The 18,623-nt window shown below is 38.8% G+C and overlaps 1 protein-coding gene across 4 annotated transcripts in view; it reads left to right on the top strand.

Annotated features, from left to right (window-relative positions):
• ERAP1 (endoplasmic reticulum aminopeptidase 1) overlaps positions 1 to 18,623 on the top strand; it is a 52,755-nt gene that overhangs the window by 10,587 nt on the left and 23,545 nt on the right. For all 4 annotated transcript variants that reach the window (XM_024246736.3, XM_054555131.2, XM_054555130.2 and 1 more), the window contains 15 exon segments: positions 135 to 269; positions 2,288 to 2,408; positions 3,486 to 3,640; positions 3,990 to 4,103; positions 5,311 to 5,442; positions 6,859 to 6,990; positions 7,135 to 7,206; positions 8,824 to 8,978; positions 10,915 to 10,994; positions 11,494 to 11,677; positions 13,887 to 14,043; positions 14,731 to 14,915; positions 16,117 to 16,278; positions 16,770 to 16,910; positions 17,464 to 17,545. In XM_024246736.3, the coding sequence (XP_024102504.3) occupies positions 135 to 269; positions 2,288 to 2,408; positions 3,486 to 3,640; positions 3,990 to 4,103; positions 5,311 to 5,442; positions 6,859 to 6,990; positions 7,135 to 7,206; positions 8,824 to 8,978; positions 10,915 to 10,994; positions 11,494 to 11,677; positions 13,887 to 14,043; positions 14,731 to 14,915; positions 16,117 to 16,278; positions 16,770 to 16,910; positions 17,464 to 17,545 (2,007 nt within the window).

Raw genomic sequence — 18,623 nt, 5'->3', positions numbered from 1 at the left:
CTCTGCCTACCTCAGACTCCCCAAGTGCTGGGATTGATATACTTTTAATATTGTATCTGGTAATTAGGATATTTCTCATGTTCAGTGTATTGGATAATTGGATTACTTGATAACTTGAATTATTCTGATTTTAGGTGAAATCTGTGACTGTTGCTGAAGGACTCATAGAAGACCATTTTGATGTCACTGTGAAGATGAGCACCTATCTGGTGGCCTTCATTATTTCAGATTTTGAGTCTGTCAGCAAGATGACCAAGAGAGGAGTCAAGGTGAGCCTATGATTGTCACATATGGTGATCAACTTGTTCCGGTTTGCCTGGAACTGGTTTTAAAACTGGAAGTCTGGCTGAGCACAGTGGCTCGTGCCTGTAAACCCAACATAAACCCAACACTTTGGGAGGCTGAGGCAGAAGAATTGCTTGAGGCCACGGGTTTGAGACCAGCCTGGACAACGTAGTGAGAACCTGTCTCTGCAAAAAATAAAATAAAATAATTAGCCAGGCATGGTTCCTTGTGCCTGCTACTAGTCCTAGCTACTAGGGAGGCTGAGGTGGGAGGATCCCTTGAGCTCAGGAGTTTGAGGCTTCAATGAGGTATGATTGTGCACTCCAGCCTGGGCAACAGAGCAAAACCATGTCTCTAAACAAGCAAACAAAGACAAAACCAAATAACAAAGTCCTAGAAGTCCTGCATCCTGGGAACCCCCTCAATCTCAGGCAAACCGGGATGGTTGGCCAGCCTGTTGTTACAGATGCTCATTTGTATAGTGAGGTTCTAATAACAACAACGTGGAGAGAGTGTGGCCTGGCCTGAGTCGTGATCCTGGCTTCACTGCTGACTGACTCTCTGACCTTGGCCCTATTCCCTCTGGAACTTAGCATTTACTTCTTTGGAAGGTGTAACTTGGACTAGATCCTGCAATGGTCTCTAAGGTTGCTTCTGGTTATGGCTTTCTGCAGTTTGGAAGTAAATGTTACTATCTGGCAGGGGATTTCTGGCTATGATAAGGAAGATAGAACAACCTGCTTGGAATAGCCAGAGGCTTTGGGCCAGGGAACACTGGAATGCTGGAGAGAAAAATCTTGTTTCAAGGCATACTTGTTCCTCATCTGGGTACCGCTGCATAGTGGGCAACCTATACAACTGTGTGCCATGGCTCGGAATGCAAACAGGTTTTTCTGAGGGGAGGAAGGGATGCTTTGTTTGAAGATACCTATGTATTTGTGCTGGTTTTCACTGAGGCCTGAATAGATGGGGATTCCCTGCTGAATTGCTTTGGGTTCCTCTAGTGCTGAGATTTCTTATTATTGTGGAGGTGTCTTTACTTACCTGGGGATTTGAAGGTGACGCTTGAGACTCAGATGAAGGGAACATTCTTAATTCAGCAGTGTAACTATCAGCAAAAACACCTGCCCGTTGTTTTGCCACTTATCTGAATATCTTAGAAATGATTATTTTAATAATGCCTAATCTATACTAATATTTTTAATTCTTTCATTTCTTTAAATACATGAAGCATACATGTTACATATCTGTGTCTGGTAATTGTTTTATCTGAATTCTTTGTGTATCTGATTTTGTGGTTTGTTGTTTCTGCTGGCTTTTGCTTATAGTATCTTGTTTCCTTGTTTGTATTATGAATTATGTTTGTGAGCTTATGTTGCCTGAGTCTAAAGTGGATTATTCCAGAGAGAAATTGTATTTGTTCTTGCAGAGTGTCTGGGAGTACTTACTGGTCCAGGGATCACTTTACTTGTAGTTTCCTTGAGAAAGGGTAGTTATTTCTAGTTTACCTTTACATTAAAGGCCTGGCCTTTGGGTACTAGCTTTATATAGGGGTTGTGTGTCCTGTTAGACTTTCTACTTTGGGAAGGCCCTGGACTTGGTCTCTTAACTCCTGAGTCCTTCAGTGCCATAAGAACCAAAGCTCAAGTCCAGTTGTGTTGGGCTAGTGCCGTCAGGGCTAAAGCTGGCTGAAGTGCTCTCCTGACATCAGAGGGTCCAGCTGTCATTTCACTTTTGCCTCTAAATCTTTCTTTCTCATTTGCCATCTTATAAACACATTTAAGAAGACTTTATATATGTTATCCAGCATTTGATGTTGTTTTCAGAAGGGGGATTAATCAGGAACAGTCAGTATTAATGCAAGAAATGGAATTCCCAATTATTTTCTTTAATATTGGCAACCATATCCCACGATATGAAGACATTAATGTCAGTCTTCCACACAACGTGGAGAGAAGCCACTTAAGATATTTGAATTCCTTTCTTGTGCCTTTCTCTTTAGGTTTCTGTATATGCTGTGCCAGACAAGATAAATCAAGCAGATTATGCACTGGATGCTGCGGTGACTCTTCTAGAATTTTATGAGGACTATTTCAGCATACCGTATCCCCTACCCAAACAAGGTAGAGATTTTGCACAGATATTACACATGACGTTTGATGAACCCAGTCATAGATTTGTCATTATAATTGGCGCATCCCTGTGCTTACCTCAGCAGCCCCTCAAGCCATAAAAACCCCAGCAAGTGATAAACCTGCAGTTGATCTTTCTGAGCATCTCCTCACCCTTGATGTGTACAGTAACTTCTAGTGATAGTGAAGAAGGCAGATCTTCATAGAGTTCCTGAGGCACATGGCATGGGGACTCTTTTGCCTTCTGATTTTATTAGTGGGCAGACAGCACAGGGAAGAGGCTACATTTTTTCTTACTGGCATCTGCTTGGCCGGAACACAGAGGATGCTCAACAAACTGTTTTGAATGAATAAATTTATATAGTTTAAGACAATTTGCATTTTCTTTCTTACACGAGCCCTTAAAACTATTGTATGTTTGATTTTTTAGGTATATGTGGGTCTTGGGCATCCAAAATAGGGTGGATTATTGTAATTGTTGAGTTTTTCAGTTTCCAAACTCCTCATCAGAAGGTTAGAAATGGAGTCAAGAGGCCTGAAGAGACCGGGCACGGTGGCTCATGTCTTGTAATCTCAGCACTTTGGGAGGCCTAGGCAGGTGGATTACTTGAGCCCAGGAGTTTGAGACCAGCCTGGGCAACATGGCAAAACCCTGTTTCCACAAAAAATACAAAAATATTAGCTGAGTGTGGAGGTGCACTCCTATAGTCCCAGCTACTTGGGAGGCTGAGTGGGAGGATCACCTGAGCTTGGGAGGTTGAGGCTGCAGTGAGGTGTAATTATGCCACTGCAAATGCACTCCAGTATGGGTGACAGAGTGAGACCTTGTTTCCAAAAAAAAAAAAAAAAAAAGGCCTGGGATGCAAGTCTGACTTTGCCATATTTATAGCAAAGTGACGCTGAGTCACTAAGCCTCTTTTTCTCCACTGTGAAAGGTTCTTCCAGTCTAGAGCTCCCTGATTATGCACGGGCAGCTGGTTCAAACACCTATCCATTCTGAAGATTAGTGTGTTTGGGGGAATGTGTAGCTTAAAGACTGGTAATGTATTTTATTACTTCCTTCCCAAGATCTTGCTGCTATTCCTGACTTTCAGTCTAGTGCTATGGAAAACTGGGGACTGACAACATATAGAGAATCTGCTCTATTGTTTGATGCAGAAAAGTCTCCTGCATCAAGTAAGCTTGGCATCACAATGATTGTGGCCCATGAACTGGCCCACCAGGTATAAGCTCACTCACACTTTTTAAAAAGTATAAACTACATTTATATTGCTTTTATGGGACATATAAGGCTATTTATATATTATAATTTTTACTTTGTCTTTTTTCATAGGAAAAACTGTTTCTCCAAAGCATTAGTTTTTGTGTCTTATAATGCATGTTGAAAGTTTTTTTATTTTTACCTTGATTAAATATTGGTCCTGTAGATATATGTTAACATTCATAAACTTATATTAGACATCTAAAATATACTTCTTTCTGAATGTCTTTGTTTATGGCTGCCAGTCTAGATAATAGGTATCCAGTCTCCACGGAAATGTGTGAATAAACTGAGTCATGTTGTGCTTTTAGTGGTTTGGGAACCTGGTCACTATGGAATGGTGGAATGATCTTTGGCTAAATGAGGGATTTGCCAAATTTATGGAGTTTGTGTCTGTCAGTGTGACCCATCCTGAACTGAAAGTTGTAAGTAGTTATTTATCCTTTACAATTTAGGTTAATTTGTTGTGTTCTTTAATATTGCTGGAAAATATTTACTAATCTTTGATTATAGAACTTATAAAAAGATTTCATTGATAACTTCCTTGACAGTTTAGATATGAATCGTGTTGCAAAAATGCTAGTGAGCTTTCAAGATGTGTCACAAAGACTTCTTTACAAACTCAGTTGTGAATCTACGATTGTAAATTGTCCAATTTTCTTAATATCAGAGAAATAGAAATAATGGCAGCCTAAATGTTCCATTTCATTTTCCCAACCTTCAGGTTGCTCATTGCAGAATTATTAGGTACAGATTACTGATATCTCAATAGGACCCTACTTGCCAAATCAAATGAGTTATACTTAAGGTAACTGCACATTTGATTGTGTAACAACCTAGGTTTCTGGGTCATAAATTTATTGCTTTGGAACTGCTATGTGGTTTATTTTTTTAAATCACAATGTTTAACTTAAGAAAATCACATATAGCAAAATTAAACTTATTTTATATAAAAAATTTTTTATCCTACTCCAGTGATTCTTTTCATTTATAAATATTTATTATTTTCATCTGTCTGTGTACATTATTTAAAATATACATTTGTGAATATTTATTACTGCCTATTTTCATCTGCCTGTGTATGTAATTAGAAAGTACATATCAATATTGCATTATAATGGATCATAAATATTTTCTTGTGTTTCTACATAATCTTTAGTAATGAAAATGATTATGGATACATATTATCCTATTGAGCTAATGTGCTGTAATAAAGCTGGTTAAGTTTCTCCATTTATTTTTGTTACATGTTTTTAAAGGTAAATATCTTTGCTCTAAAACAGTACAGACAATGATTGGAAATGTTGAAATTACTATACAGTTTAGTTTCTTGTTTTGTTGCTGTTTGGCTATAGGCATAATCGTTTCATTTTTAGATTAATAAGACATTTTCTTTATTCTAAAGTATTTAAGATGAACAAAATCTATAATGTTTACCTAAAATCATTGTTTCTTGGGTGGTTTTTAGAATATATTAATTCTATTTTGTTTCATAAATATTAGGAAATATGGAATGGGTTGCCCCCAAAATGTGAAGTATGGACTTCTTGCCTCAGATAAAATGTCCCGCCTTTGACATTTTTTATCTAAATGTAAATCATAGGTGATGTTTTCTTTTTTCTGTCTCAATAGGGAGATTATTTCTTTGGCAAATGTTTTGACGCAATGGAGGTAGATGCTTTAAATTCCTCACACCCTGTGTCTACACCTGTGGAGAATCCTGCTCAGATCCGGGAGATGTTTGATGATGTTTCTTATGATAAGGTAAAAGTAGATTGAGTATAAGGATGCAGTTTAGATACTAAAGTTATACATACTGGGGTGGAGAAGTTATAGACAAGGTTGTGGGGTTAAACCCGGATTGAATGCCTTCTTTCTTGACACGTGCTGGCTAGAGTTAACTCTTTTAGGCGTAACTTGCAGTTTGGCTCATAACCCTAAAGATTATTTTATGGGAAACTCTTCATATACTCTTTCTTGGGTTGAAAATTCATGGCTTACAGAAACTCTACTTTTATTCGTCATTCAACAAATACATATTGATTGAGCATCAACTTTGTACTAGGCAAAAATTCCTGTCCTCGTGTAGCTTACTTTTCAAGGCCTACAGCGATGGTTAATATTGTTGCGATGCAAATGATTGTCTTGCACAGTGTGTTTAGTAACAGAGTTGGGAATTGTTGCCAACAGTTTCATGATTGGGAGATTTTATGTAAAATCCAGATTTCTAGCTTCTCTTGGGGAAGAAAAAGGAGGATTTGGCCACTGTATTTCCTTTGCAGCATAAGCTGGAGCTAAGTTGTTGTTCCCTCTTTGTAAGATCAAGGCTCTGCTTTTCTACTTCCCCTACATTCCCAAGTGTTCTATTGTCTTCTTACCGAGGCTGAGAATGTGTTGCTATTTGCCATTGTGCTTGGCTGTTGTTTTACTGGTAGCAAACAGAAAAGTCTTTCTTGCTCGCATGTTTCCATTGAAAGTCCAGGGGAAAAAGAATGTAAAAGAGCATTCTTCTTATCCTTGGACTATTTCCCTTGTTTATATGCCCTGTCATATGCCACTGGAGGCATTTGAGTTTGGGACTCACCATCCGTGGTGATGGGAGTGGAAGGGAAAAGAGCCTTTTACCCGGGAATACAGGGTGTCTGGGAAGACTCTCGTTCCCTTTCTCATTGTGACTCCAGCTCCATCAGCCCTGCATGCTCAAGGCTGCCTGGGCTCCCTGGACATATCCACTTTTCCTTCCCTGGCATCTACCTCTGCCTCCATCTCTAGTGCTCCACCCCTTGTTGTACTGGCCTCTCCTTAGTCCTACCCTGGAATGGCAGTGGGAGAGCCAGGTAGTAACTCAAGGTCCAATGTTTAATCTGCACCATTATCCCCACTCACATGTGAACAAAGGGAGTTGGCAGATGATGCTAATTTGCCCCATCGGGAGGTCTGGCTACTGATAGAAAATAAGGGCCTCAGTGGGCTCAGAGCATAAACAATCACATTAGACAAATCTCCTGCCTAAACATGTCCAGGTTTAACCTGCTTACTCTGTTTCACAAATTGCCAGACATTAACAATGTTACTGCAGTTGCATTTTCAAAGAAATGTTTTTTATTGAAAAAGAATGTGTGATTTCAGATGAGACTGCAATGAAACTATAGATAACAATTATTTCTATTATGTTTTCAGGGAGCTTGTATTCTGAATATGCTAAGGGAGTATCTTGGTGCTGATGCATTTAAAAGTGGTATTGTACAGTATCTCCAGAAGCATAGCTATAAAAATACAAAAAACGAGGACCTGTGGGATAGTATGGCAAGTGTGAGTATGTTTTTGAATATCTCTGCATTTGGAATTGACAGGCTTATCATGTTGTTTTGTTTTCCCTGCATCATGTTAATCCCTCTGAGGAGAATCATTGTTTTCTATAGAAATAAGAGTGATGTGTTTATTTTTGGTTTTTAGATTTGCCCTACAGATGGTGTAAAAGGGATGGATGGCTTTTGCTCTAGAAGTCAACATTCATCTTCATCCTCAGTAAGTTTCTGTATCTGTACATGTTCCCCCAAGCACATTCTTATACTGCATATTCTTTGAAAGATAGCTCTGTGCCAAACTTTCTGAGGTCCTTGATTATATCACCTTCATTCCAGATAAGACTGCATTTAAACTATACCATACTCATAATCTTTTTCAATTTTTCTTAAAGTGTATCTATACTGGAGGGTTGCAGAGCTTTCCTTGGTAATGCTTCTCACTGATACTAATTTCTTTAGCTTCCCTTTTAAAGCAGTGGATTTATGACATGTTTATAGCAGATTACGGCTGCATTGTAGCAGTCGAAAGGATATGTCAGTCATTTCCAGAGCTCTGCATTTGTACAAAGACAATGGCACTGAGCATTCTTGAACACTTGTCATGTGTCAGGCACATGTTAAGCACTTATATGTATTATCTCCTTTACTCTTCATAATAAACCTGTGAGCCGGGTACTATTACTATCCCTATTTTTAAAGTTGAGAACATGAAATACAAAGACATCTGATTGGTAAATTGCAGAGCAGAGATTTGAATTTAGATCTAACTCATGTTTTTAACTGCTAAGCTATAAAGTATTCATAACATCAAGTCACAAAACAGCCTGAGTCTCTGTTCATCTGGACTTGTGGGATGTTTTCAGAGGAAGCTGAGGGTGAGTCTGGAGATTCAACAGAATTTTATCTTTCTTTTTTCTTTTTATATGTTTACTTTCTTGGCTTTTTTGTTCCTAGAGATTGCTTTATTCAGTAGTTTCTAGATTTGTCCTGTGGCACGTTTTATCTTTTTACCACTTTTTTTTTTTTTTTTTTTTTTGAGACAGAGTCTCACTCTGTCGCCCAGGCTAGAGTGCAGTGGCGCGATCTCGGCTCACTGTAGCCTCTGCCTCCCCGGTTCCAGCGATTCTCTTGCCTCAGCCTCCCAGGTAGCTGGGATTACAGGCACACGCCACTACACCCAGTTAATTTTTGTATTCTTAGTAGAGATGAGGTTTCACCATGTTCTCCAGGCTGGTCTTGAACTCCTGACCTCAGGTGATCCACCCACCTCAGACTCCCAAAGTGCTAGGATTGCAGGCATGAGCCACCGCGCCCAGCCTTTACTACTTCTTAAATTGTTTCTTAAAAGCTTTTTTAGTATCAAAAAACAGCTCCTTTTGAGTTCCCACTATTTGTTGAGTGTGGGTCATCTCTGTGTTCTCACTTTAGAAACACAGGCTCTTGACTGAACATTGTTTCCACCTTGCTTGTCTGAAACCAGCATAGTTAGGTAGGTATTGAAAACCTGGCACTTTCTCTCCCTTCTCTTCCTTCATTCATTCACATGCCTGCTTTGTGCCCAGTGTTATTGCCAGCCCCAAAGTGTGCCCGGCAGAACTAGGTATGCTACCTGTCCTCCAGACACATATGTGTAGTGGAGGAAAATGACAAGCAAACAGTTGGTGCTCTAATGGAGGTGTGATGGCTGGGGACATCACACTAAGAAAGGGATCAGAAAGCACTCCAAAGAGGGGAGGTTGGCAACTGGTAGCGGCTGTTTGAGCATAAGCTGGTGTTCTGTCTTTTCTTAGAGTTGGGTTAAATGGGTGATGTGTCTGCCTTTTTGTGTACACACGAGCATTGGCATCAGGAAGGGCTGGATGTGAAAACCATGATGAACACTTGGACACTGCAGAAGGGTTTTCCCCTGATAACCATCACAGTGAGGGGGAGGAACGTACACATGAAGCAAGAGCACTACATGAAGGGCTCTGATGGCGCCCCGGACACTGGGTAATGCTCCTAGAGTAAAATTCGTTTTGTTGTTTAGGTAACATCTGCCTTGTAGGATGGAACCTTGCTTTTGAAATAATGCCCTTACCGCTATTGCTAAAATATTTCAACTGCATCTGTGTATCCTATGAAGTTGACTTATACTCCCTGCCCCCATCTTCCCAAAAGGATTAAGGAGGCTTTAAACCTTGGTTATTCTCAGTAAAGTTGACGATATAATTACTTTAACATTCTCATATTTTGTAATTTGATATGATGGTAATTTCTGGTTACTGGCTTGAAATCAGCTCCAACCTAAGCAACTGCTACTAGATTACAATAGTGCCTAGCATTTGGTTGTAGGACAAAAGAATTTAGGTGATTTCCGAGAATGATGAGAGACTCAGTTGTCTTCTTCTGAGTTAGATTTGGAACCTGTTTGTCAGCTTAATGCTATAGAAGAATATTATTAGAAACAAGATGCTGCAACTTGATTGACCCTGGATGGATACCATTAAAAAATTCTTTTATCTTGAAACAATTTCAGACTTATAGAGAAGTTACAAGAATAACACAACAAATTCCTATATATCCTTTACCTAGATACATGTTAACTCTTTACTCCTTTACTTTCTTCACCTCCCTCTCTCTCTCTTGCTCTCTCTCTCTCTATATATATATATTTGTATATGTTTGTGTGGATATATATGCATGTGTGTATATATATATATACACCTCCCTCCCCCATCTTTCCAAAAGGATTAAGGAGGTTTTAAATCTTGATTAATCGATATCCGTCTATCTACATAGATACCTATATACATATCTCTATATGTATATACTTGGCATATGTTTTTCTGAACTGTTTGACAGTAAGTTGGTGACATGATTCCCCTTCATACATAAATGTTTCAGCATAGTATTTTCTAAAAAACAACATTTATGGCTGGTCACGGTGGCTCATGCCTTTAATACCAGGACTTTGGGAAGCCGAGGCAGGAGGATCACCTGAGGTCAGGAGTTCGAGACCAGCCTGGCCAACATGGTGAAACGCCATCTCTACTAAAAATACAAAAATTAGCTGGGCGTGGTGGCGGGTGCCTGTAGTCCCAGCTACTCAGGAGGGTGAGGCAGGAGAATCACTTGTACCCAGGAGGCAGAAGTTGCAGTGAGCCGAGATCACACCACTGCACTCCAGCCTGGACAACAGGAGCGAAACTCCATCTCAAAACAAACAAACAAAAAAAACAAGAACATTCAGTTGTATAACCATAGCCACAGTACAATTATCAAAATTGGGAAATAAACTTTATATAATACTATTATCTATAAATCCCATTCAACTTTTTCCAATTGTCCTAAAAATATCTTTATAGCAAAATAGAAAATAAATTCTGACTTAGGATTTAATACAGGATCACTTATTTAGTTGTTGCATCATTTTGGTCTCCATTTTTTTCTGAAACAACTCTTCGGTCTTTTTTGGGCTTCTTGATATTGACATTTTTTGAAGAGTACTGACCAGTTATTTTATAGAATGCCTTTCAGTTTGGATTTTCTGCTGTTTCTCTATGATCAGATTCAGCTTACATATCATTGACAGGAATCCCAAGGAGGTGATGTTGTGTCCTTCCTAGTATACTATTCAGGAGGCACATGAGTCCTGAAGTTAGGCCTCTGAGATGCAATCAGCCAATCACTGTAAAAAGGCTTTCAGGGTTCACATGAGTCCAAATTCTTAGCCCTACTCAAGGAGTCCAAGAAAAGAAAATAGTGCCTGAGCCGACACTCCCTACAAAGCTGGAAAACAGACTGGGGATGTTTTGAGAGCTTGGCTGTAGCAGTTTTGGTACTATCTTGTTCTAAACTAACCAGTGCCTGGCACATGATAGGTGATTTAATAACTGCTTGTTGAATTGAATCAACAAATGAATAATCCATCTCTCCTTTCTTTTAGGTACCTGTGGCATGTTCCATTGACATTCATCACCAGCAAATCAGACATGGTCCATCGATTTTTGCTAAAAACAAAAACAGGTAATTTATTTTGGAAACTACTAGTTTAATTCAAGGAGGAATGTGAAAATGTGTAGGATTAAAATGCTGTTTCTTTTGCTATTTATCTTGGTTAAAGCAAAAGGGATCAGATTGAAAATGCTTTCTGGTTTCAAAGAAGAATGGCCAATGTCTTGCCAGATAAGAAATTATAGCTGAATTATATAATGCTAAAAAGGAGGGACTACCAGTGAACATTCACTATTACTTTGTTAACATTACTGGGTTATATCATATGTATGGCCAGAGATGTAGTTGCATTCTTTTCATAGATCTATAAATTTCACAAAATTGATGTCTAAAGCTAGTGTTAGCTTTTGTCTATTGAGTTGCTGTTTTCTGGTTTCTGAAAGAAATAAGTGATGATTTCAAATTGTTCAGTATTAAACTCTTCTCTAATTTCCTTGCCCAATCTTGGATCAGAAAAGCTTTCATCAGGCAAGGGAGCAAATGGAGCTTTGATTTATTTTATTTACTCTAGATGTGCTCATCCTCCCAGAAGAGGTGGAATGGATCAAATTTAATGTGGACATGAATGGCTATTACATTGTGCATTACGAGGATGATGGATGGGACTCTTTGACCGGCCTTTTAAAAGGAACACACACAGCAGTCAGCAGTAATGATCGGGCGAGTCTCATTAACAATGCATTTCAGCTCGTCAGGTAATACACGCTGCACAAAGTCGTGGTTTATTTCTGAAAGCAGCTGTTATTGTTCAAATTCTTGATTTCTAAAGACAAAAATGATTGATTGATAACAAGAAGTTGAAAGGTGTTTTCCTCTAAGTTCTTCTAACAACCCAAGATTGCTTTTAGCCTTATAATTAACCTCCTGTCTGTGACTACTAAGGCACTTGAAGGAAGGAATCTGTATCTTAATCTTTCTCATTAATAATTCACACGTATGTTTATTGTGGCATTATTCACAATAGCAAAGACTTGGAACCAACCCAAATGTCCAACAATGATAGACTGGATTAAGAAAATGTGGCACATATACACCATGGAATACTATGCAGCCATAAAAAATGATGAGTTCATGTCCTTTGTAGGGACATGGATGAAATTGGAAATCATCATTCTCAGTAAACTATCGCAAGAACAAAAAACCAAACACCGCATATTCTCACTCATAGGTGGGAATTGAACAATGAGAACACATGGACACAGGAAGGGGAACATCACACTCTGGGGACTGTTGTGGGGTGGGGGGAGGGGGGAGGGATAGCATTGGGAGATATACCTAATGCTAGATGACGAGTTAGTGGGTGCAGCGCACCAGCATGGCACATGTATACATATGTAACTAACCTGCAGATTGCGCACATGTACCCTAAAACCTAAAGTATAATAATAATAAATAAATAAATAAATAAATAAAAGATAATAATAATAATTCAGATCATACTGAGGCAGAAGTGTAGATAACCAGGAGATCAACATCCTGGCGAAACTCCTTGCCTTGTCCCTGTGGCGTGGTCCCGCAGCTTCTTCTGGCCCTGCTATACCGGATCAGGTTTCTCCCACCACTGGGTCTTTAACAGCCTTGAAGTCTTCTTAGAAGACTAAGTGACACAGGCCCAAGTTGTTTGCATTACATTTCTTGGATTAAAGAAGGGATTTTTTTTTTTCTTTCCTAAACCAGATACCTGAACTTTGCAGCATCTTTATGGAATATAGCTCATAAAATGTAGCCCAACCAAATGATCTCTGAGTGTGTGAGGACAGAATTAACACTACCCTTTTTTTTCCTCCCCCATGACAATGGTTTTTAAGGAAATGCTCCCAAAGCCTAAAACTCAAACTTCTTCAACATGTAGGCAGATCTAAAGTCCTAAGAGGAAGCATGCAGGTGGGAAGGATTATCTCTTTCTCCTCATACCCATATCCTTCTGGCCTAAATTTTGAGTGCCTTCTGGTTCTTCTCACCACCCTACTGGGCCTCCTGAAGTGAGAAAAAGCAATGGGGGAGAAAGTTAAGGGTTGCTTACCTAGCTGTTTCTGCCTAAAATATTCCCCTCTGTAGAATATTTCTGCTTGAGCCTTAGAGGGCTTCTTCTTTTTTCTTTATTTTTTTAACTTATATAATATATACCCTACCACTGAGGTTTTTAACACTAACCCTCTGTAATGAAGGTTTCTAAGGATATGCAGTATCTTTGAAATGGAGAAGAAAATGTGTTTCCTCCAGGAACTCATAGTTTTGACCAGATGATAGTCTGTTTGACCAGGCTTCCTAAAGGGTCTTTGATGGAAATCCCTTGCTTACTCTAGAAGTTCAGCACACAATCCAGTGTTTCACAGGGATAGATGCTGACGTGCTTCCATTCTGGCTTATCCACACGTTAGCCCTAGATGTTACTGTTTGAGAAACTTCCTCCCTAGTGTAAACATGCCAGATGTTATGTTATATGTGATAGAAAAGAGACTTATATAGTAGTTATCTATCTGTTTATTTATTTATTTTTTGGAGATGGAGTCTCACTCTGTTGCCCAGGCTGGAGTGCAGTGGTGCCATCTCAGCTCACTGCCTCTGCCTCCCGGGTTCAAGTGATTCTCCGGCCTCAGCCTCCCACATACCAAGTACCTGCCACCATGCCTGGCTATTTTATGTATTTTTAGTAGAGACGGGGTTTCACCATGTTGGCCGGGCTGGTCTTGAACTCCTGACCTCAGGTGATCCACCCGCCTTGGCCTCCTAAAGTGCTGGGATTACAGGCATAAGCCACCACGCCCGGCCGTAGTTATCTATTTATAAGGGACATTTATATCTGATTGCTTGTTTTGCTAGAAGATGAAAATATATTTTGAAGCAAAAAGTTGACTTCCCGGATCTACTTTTAAACCACTAACCACAGTGTCTCTTGGTCAGCATTGGGAAGCTGTCCATTGAAAAGGCCTTGGATTTATCCCTGTACTTGAAACATGAAACTGAAATTATGCCCGTGTTTCAAGGTTTGAATGAGCTGATTCCTATGTATAAGTTAATGGAAAAAAGAGATATGAATGAAGTGGAAACTCAATTCAAGGTAAAAGCCTGAAATAAAAGTTATGTAATTATTATTTCTTTTGTGTTAAAAAGAGTGTTAATCATTGTGTGTGTGTGTGCGTGCATGTGTGTGTGTGTGTGTGTGTATCTTTATATACATATTAAGGAAAAGCAAATAAATATTAGTTATTTAGATGGACTAGCAAAGATTTTGGTTTTATTTGTCACTAAAAATAGGAATGGCATTCTTAGACTGTACTTAATTTGCATGGATTTGTTATTTCCTTCCTTTCACAAACCTTTTATTTCATTTTCCTTTCCTATTACGATGGCTGACATTCAGATTTTCTGGGACTCTTCATGGTACTTGAGGAAGAGGCACAAAATTGTTGTGCTTGGCAAAATGTCATGAAGTCTTGTTGCATAATTTGCTCTCAAAATTTAGTCATATAAACTCTCTTTGAGTTTGTTGTAAAAGTGGCAATTCATCCTGACTTTAAGTAGATAGGATATCTTATAAAAGTTTGTTATGAAAATATGAAATTCATTCATCATTATTTATTGTTTTTGGCCCTTTTATAATTAAACAGTGCTGCATGATTTATACAGTAAAAGTTAGATTATGCTTTAAAAATTAGCCCCCATCATCTGAGACCATAATGGATTATATTAACATGAAATGACCTGTGACAATACTGGTCCCTGTTTCCCTGTACAACGCCCTCAGGCCTTCCTCATCAGGCTGCTAAGGGACCTCATTGATAAGCAGACGTGGACAGACGAGGGCTCAGTCTCAGAGCGAATGCTGCGGAGTCAACTACTCCTCCTCGCCTGTGTGCGCAAGTATCAGCCGTGCGTACAGAGGGCAGAAGGCTATTTCAGAAAGTGGAAGGAATCCAATGGAAACTTGAGGTCAGTCCTTACTAAATAACCAATTTGTTGATGTGAAGGGTATCTTTTCTGTTTTCCATCATTGGTACTAAACATTAGGGAAAACAAAAAGTGTAAGTGTCTCCCCTGCTCCCCTTTTCTGGAAAATAAATTGCTTTTTAAGATTTATCTATGTATCTCGTAACGTTAAGAAATGCTAGGAGGGAACTTTTATGCATAAAAGTCAAATATCTGGGGAGTTAGGATGGTATGGGAATAATTCCCATTTTGTATAGACAATGCAAAATCGTATTAAACGGTGACAGCCATGCCATGGAGAAACACATGCATTGTATTTTATAGTAGTTTCTTTGGGCTTCCAAATTCCCTGACAGGGATGCATAGTAATTGCTGACATTGTCTAAGCAAGGTAGGATTTTACCATATCTGGAAATCCCTATTCTTGCTACACTTCAGTCCTTTTTCCATTTGGAGCTTAAACCCCACCCAGGAAACATTTATGCCAACAACTAACATGCTTCAGCTTAAAGAAATCCAAACAGTGGTCCTACTGCAGTCCTGACTTGTGATCATGGTGTAAATTTTGAATATAGTTTGAATTTCTTTTGGCTTGAAAGGTGATCCCCTATGGAGTCACCCAGCATCATTAAAGTATTTAAATATGTAGGTATTTATAAAAATGGCATTTCACGTTACATTTTTGAGAAGGCTACTTAAAACCTAATTTTAGATATTTTTCTCTTGCCTTTTTTTAATAAAGTGTAACTAGGCCAGGCACGGTGGCTCACGCCTGTAATCCCAGCACTTTGGGAGGCTGAGGTGGGCGGATCACGAGGTCAGGGGATCAAGACCATCCTGGCTAAGACAGTGAAACTCCATCTCTACTAAAATTACAAAAAATGAGCCAGGCGTGGTGGTGGGCACCTGTAGTCCCAGCTACTCAGGAGGCTGAGGTAGGAGAATGGCGTGAACCTGGGAGGCGGAGCTTGCAGGAACCGAGATCGAGCCACTGCACTCCAGCCTGGGCAACAGAGCGAAACTCTGTCCTTAAAAAAAAAAAAAAAAAAAGTGTAACTGAAGGAAATCAGTAGTTTTTGTTTATATTTCCAGGCATGCTTCTCTGATCATGGGGAAAGTTCAGCAGTTCATAATTAGTCACCATTATGCCTCTAAACATACTTACTGCATCTCAGATTCTCACCGAGTGTGTTCCTTTCTATAGCCTGCCTGTTGACGTGACCTTGGCAGTGTTTGCTGTGGGGGCCCAGAGCACAGAAGGCTGGGATTTTCTTTATAGTAAATATCAGTTTTCTTTGTCCAGTACTGAGAAAAACCAAATTGAATTTGCCCTCTGCACAACCCAAAATAAGGAAAAGCTTCAATGGTGAGTCAGTCATTCATTCATGTTCATGTGGCCAAGGGAAATTAGTTTAGATTAGATCATTCTGGCATCTATTTTTGTTTTCTTGGCCAGGAATTGTCTATCCTGCTGGGAACATACTGCAAGTCGGCACACATCTAATGAGAAAGGCAAATAATTAGGGAGAACCAGGTGTTAGGAAAAATATTTAAAGGTGTATACATTTGTGCATCTTTAAAATGACAACACATTAAAAATATTTACTAGAGCTACTCTTCCGTAACTATTCTTTTGAGCAAATAAGAGGGTATATGAGAATGGGTGTTATGAACACTATATAAATGTTAGTTTTTATTATGTAGCTATAGTGGGTTTATCAGGATTCTGGTTACCCATTTATCTTTTTAATTGTTATTGGCAGACTTCTTTTTCTTTTACAAGTAATTTTATTGCAGTGATTCATAACTGTTTCATCACCTATTCATTGCTAACATTTCTTTTCTTAATCCTTCTAGGCTACTGGATGAAAGCTTTAAGGGAGATAAAATAAAAACTCAGGAGTTTCCAGAAATTCTTATACTCATTGGCAGGAACCCAGTAGGATACCCATTGGCCTGGCAATTTCTGAGGAAAAACTGGAACAAACTTGTACAAAAGTAAGTGGTGCCAAAAATTGTGCTGTGACTGGATTAAGTTCATAACCTTACTGTGTTTTAGCCTTGCTGTTTGTAAAAGAACAGTAACAGTCTAAAGGTACTTTTCGATTGAAGATAGGCAGTAGAAGTACTTAAAATATTTGTAGAAAACATAAAACTGGACTTCAGTGCTAACTAGTGAATCTGGACAGGGATGTTTTCCATTTCATCTGGCATAACCCCTTCCTGAGCCCGTGGACTTATCTGAAGCCTTTCTCCTCACAGTTCAGCCCAGGTCTTCCATGAGCGCATTTACTTGTTTGCCTCTGTCTTTGTCTAACTATTATAGCACTTCCTGCCTCTGTCGTTTTCTGTTGGATACTTAACCTTTTATTAAGCTGTTGGTGTCTATTATTCTTTACAGCTAGATCTTAACACATTGGATAGACATCATATTTTATACTTTCACACCGATCAGTTTTTAGTTAAAAGCTATTACATATAGGAGGCCTTTAAAATATATGTTAAATGAATAAGTATTTCACAACCTATTTTTTAATATTTCCCTCTCTAGGTTTGAACTTGGCTCAGCTTCCATAGCCCACATGGTAATGGGTACAACAAATCAATTCTCCACAAGAACACGGCTTGAAGAGGTAAAATATATTTATGTATATATATATATTTCTTTTTAAACAAAAATAAAAATTAGCTAATCAATATGGGGTAGACAAAATACTTTGAGGGTGTGGTGAGTTAGAAATGGATTTTGTCATTTAGAAGTTATTTTTGGATGCTATGGTGTTGACAGCAGCATAAATCAGTTGCAATTAAACTAGTGAAAACTGTGCCTCTTCTCAGACACGTTAAGAGGTCTTAGCTCTGCCAGTAAAAACCTTAGGACTTGAAGAAAATTACTTGAGACAATTAGTCCTTGTTTAAGGATGTTAAAAGTGGGCATTGAGGTATAAATGACTGAAGTGGTCATCCAGGTATTGCTAAAGAGGCAGGTCTGGAATCTAGATTCTTTATAAACCATCCAAGTTCATGGTTCCCTGTCACTTATTATATAACCATCTACCTTCAGAAAGAACTTCAGGCAGCTTTAAGATCCATGTATAAAAGAAATGTTAAAATGAAGGACAAAAAGATACATAATGGACAGGTGATAACCATGTGAGGGACTTATGGCTGAGGATAATTCTCACAATTGTCCCCTGAATTTATCACAGACATTCCTAGAAGTCAAGGAAAAATGAGGAATCAGTATGAGTTATTCTCATTGTCTGGTAAAAGGGAACATGAAGCATACATGTTTTCTACAAAAGCAGACTTTTCTTCAGTCCTAAACTTGAGGACTTTGATGTGTGGGCCATTGAGTTCTGTGGTGTCCCTTCTATAATAAGGTTTCTTATAGTAAAGTCGTGGAACAAATTTTACAAGGCTCTTAAACTATGGTACATTTAGATAAAAGCTGAGAGGCTAATACTAATTTTTTTAGGAGTGGTTCCATTATATAGTCTGGTTACACTGTTTTCTAGCTTGAGATGGGGAGAGAGCTTTGGAAATGAAAAAGAATGAAGGGTTGTTACAGTCTCGTAGCTTTTTTCCAGTTTTCAGTAGCCTCATCCAGGCTTGTAAAATTAACTTGCATATAATAATTCAAGTTTGAACTCCAGCGAGGTCTAGAGCAGAGATACTCTGTGTGATGACTGAAGAGCTGTCCAAAGGCTT

Source organism: Pongo abelii, chromosome 4 (genome assembly GCF_028885655.2).
Source record: "Pongo abelii isolate AG06213 chromosome 4, NHGRI_mPonAbe1-v2.0_pri, whole genome shotgun sequence".
Taxonomy (NCBI): Eukaryota; Metazoa; Chordata; class Mammalia; order Primates; family Hominidae; genus Pongo; species Pongo abelii.
This window is presented reverse-complemented; position numbering and strand designations above follow the sequence as displayed.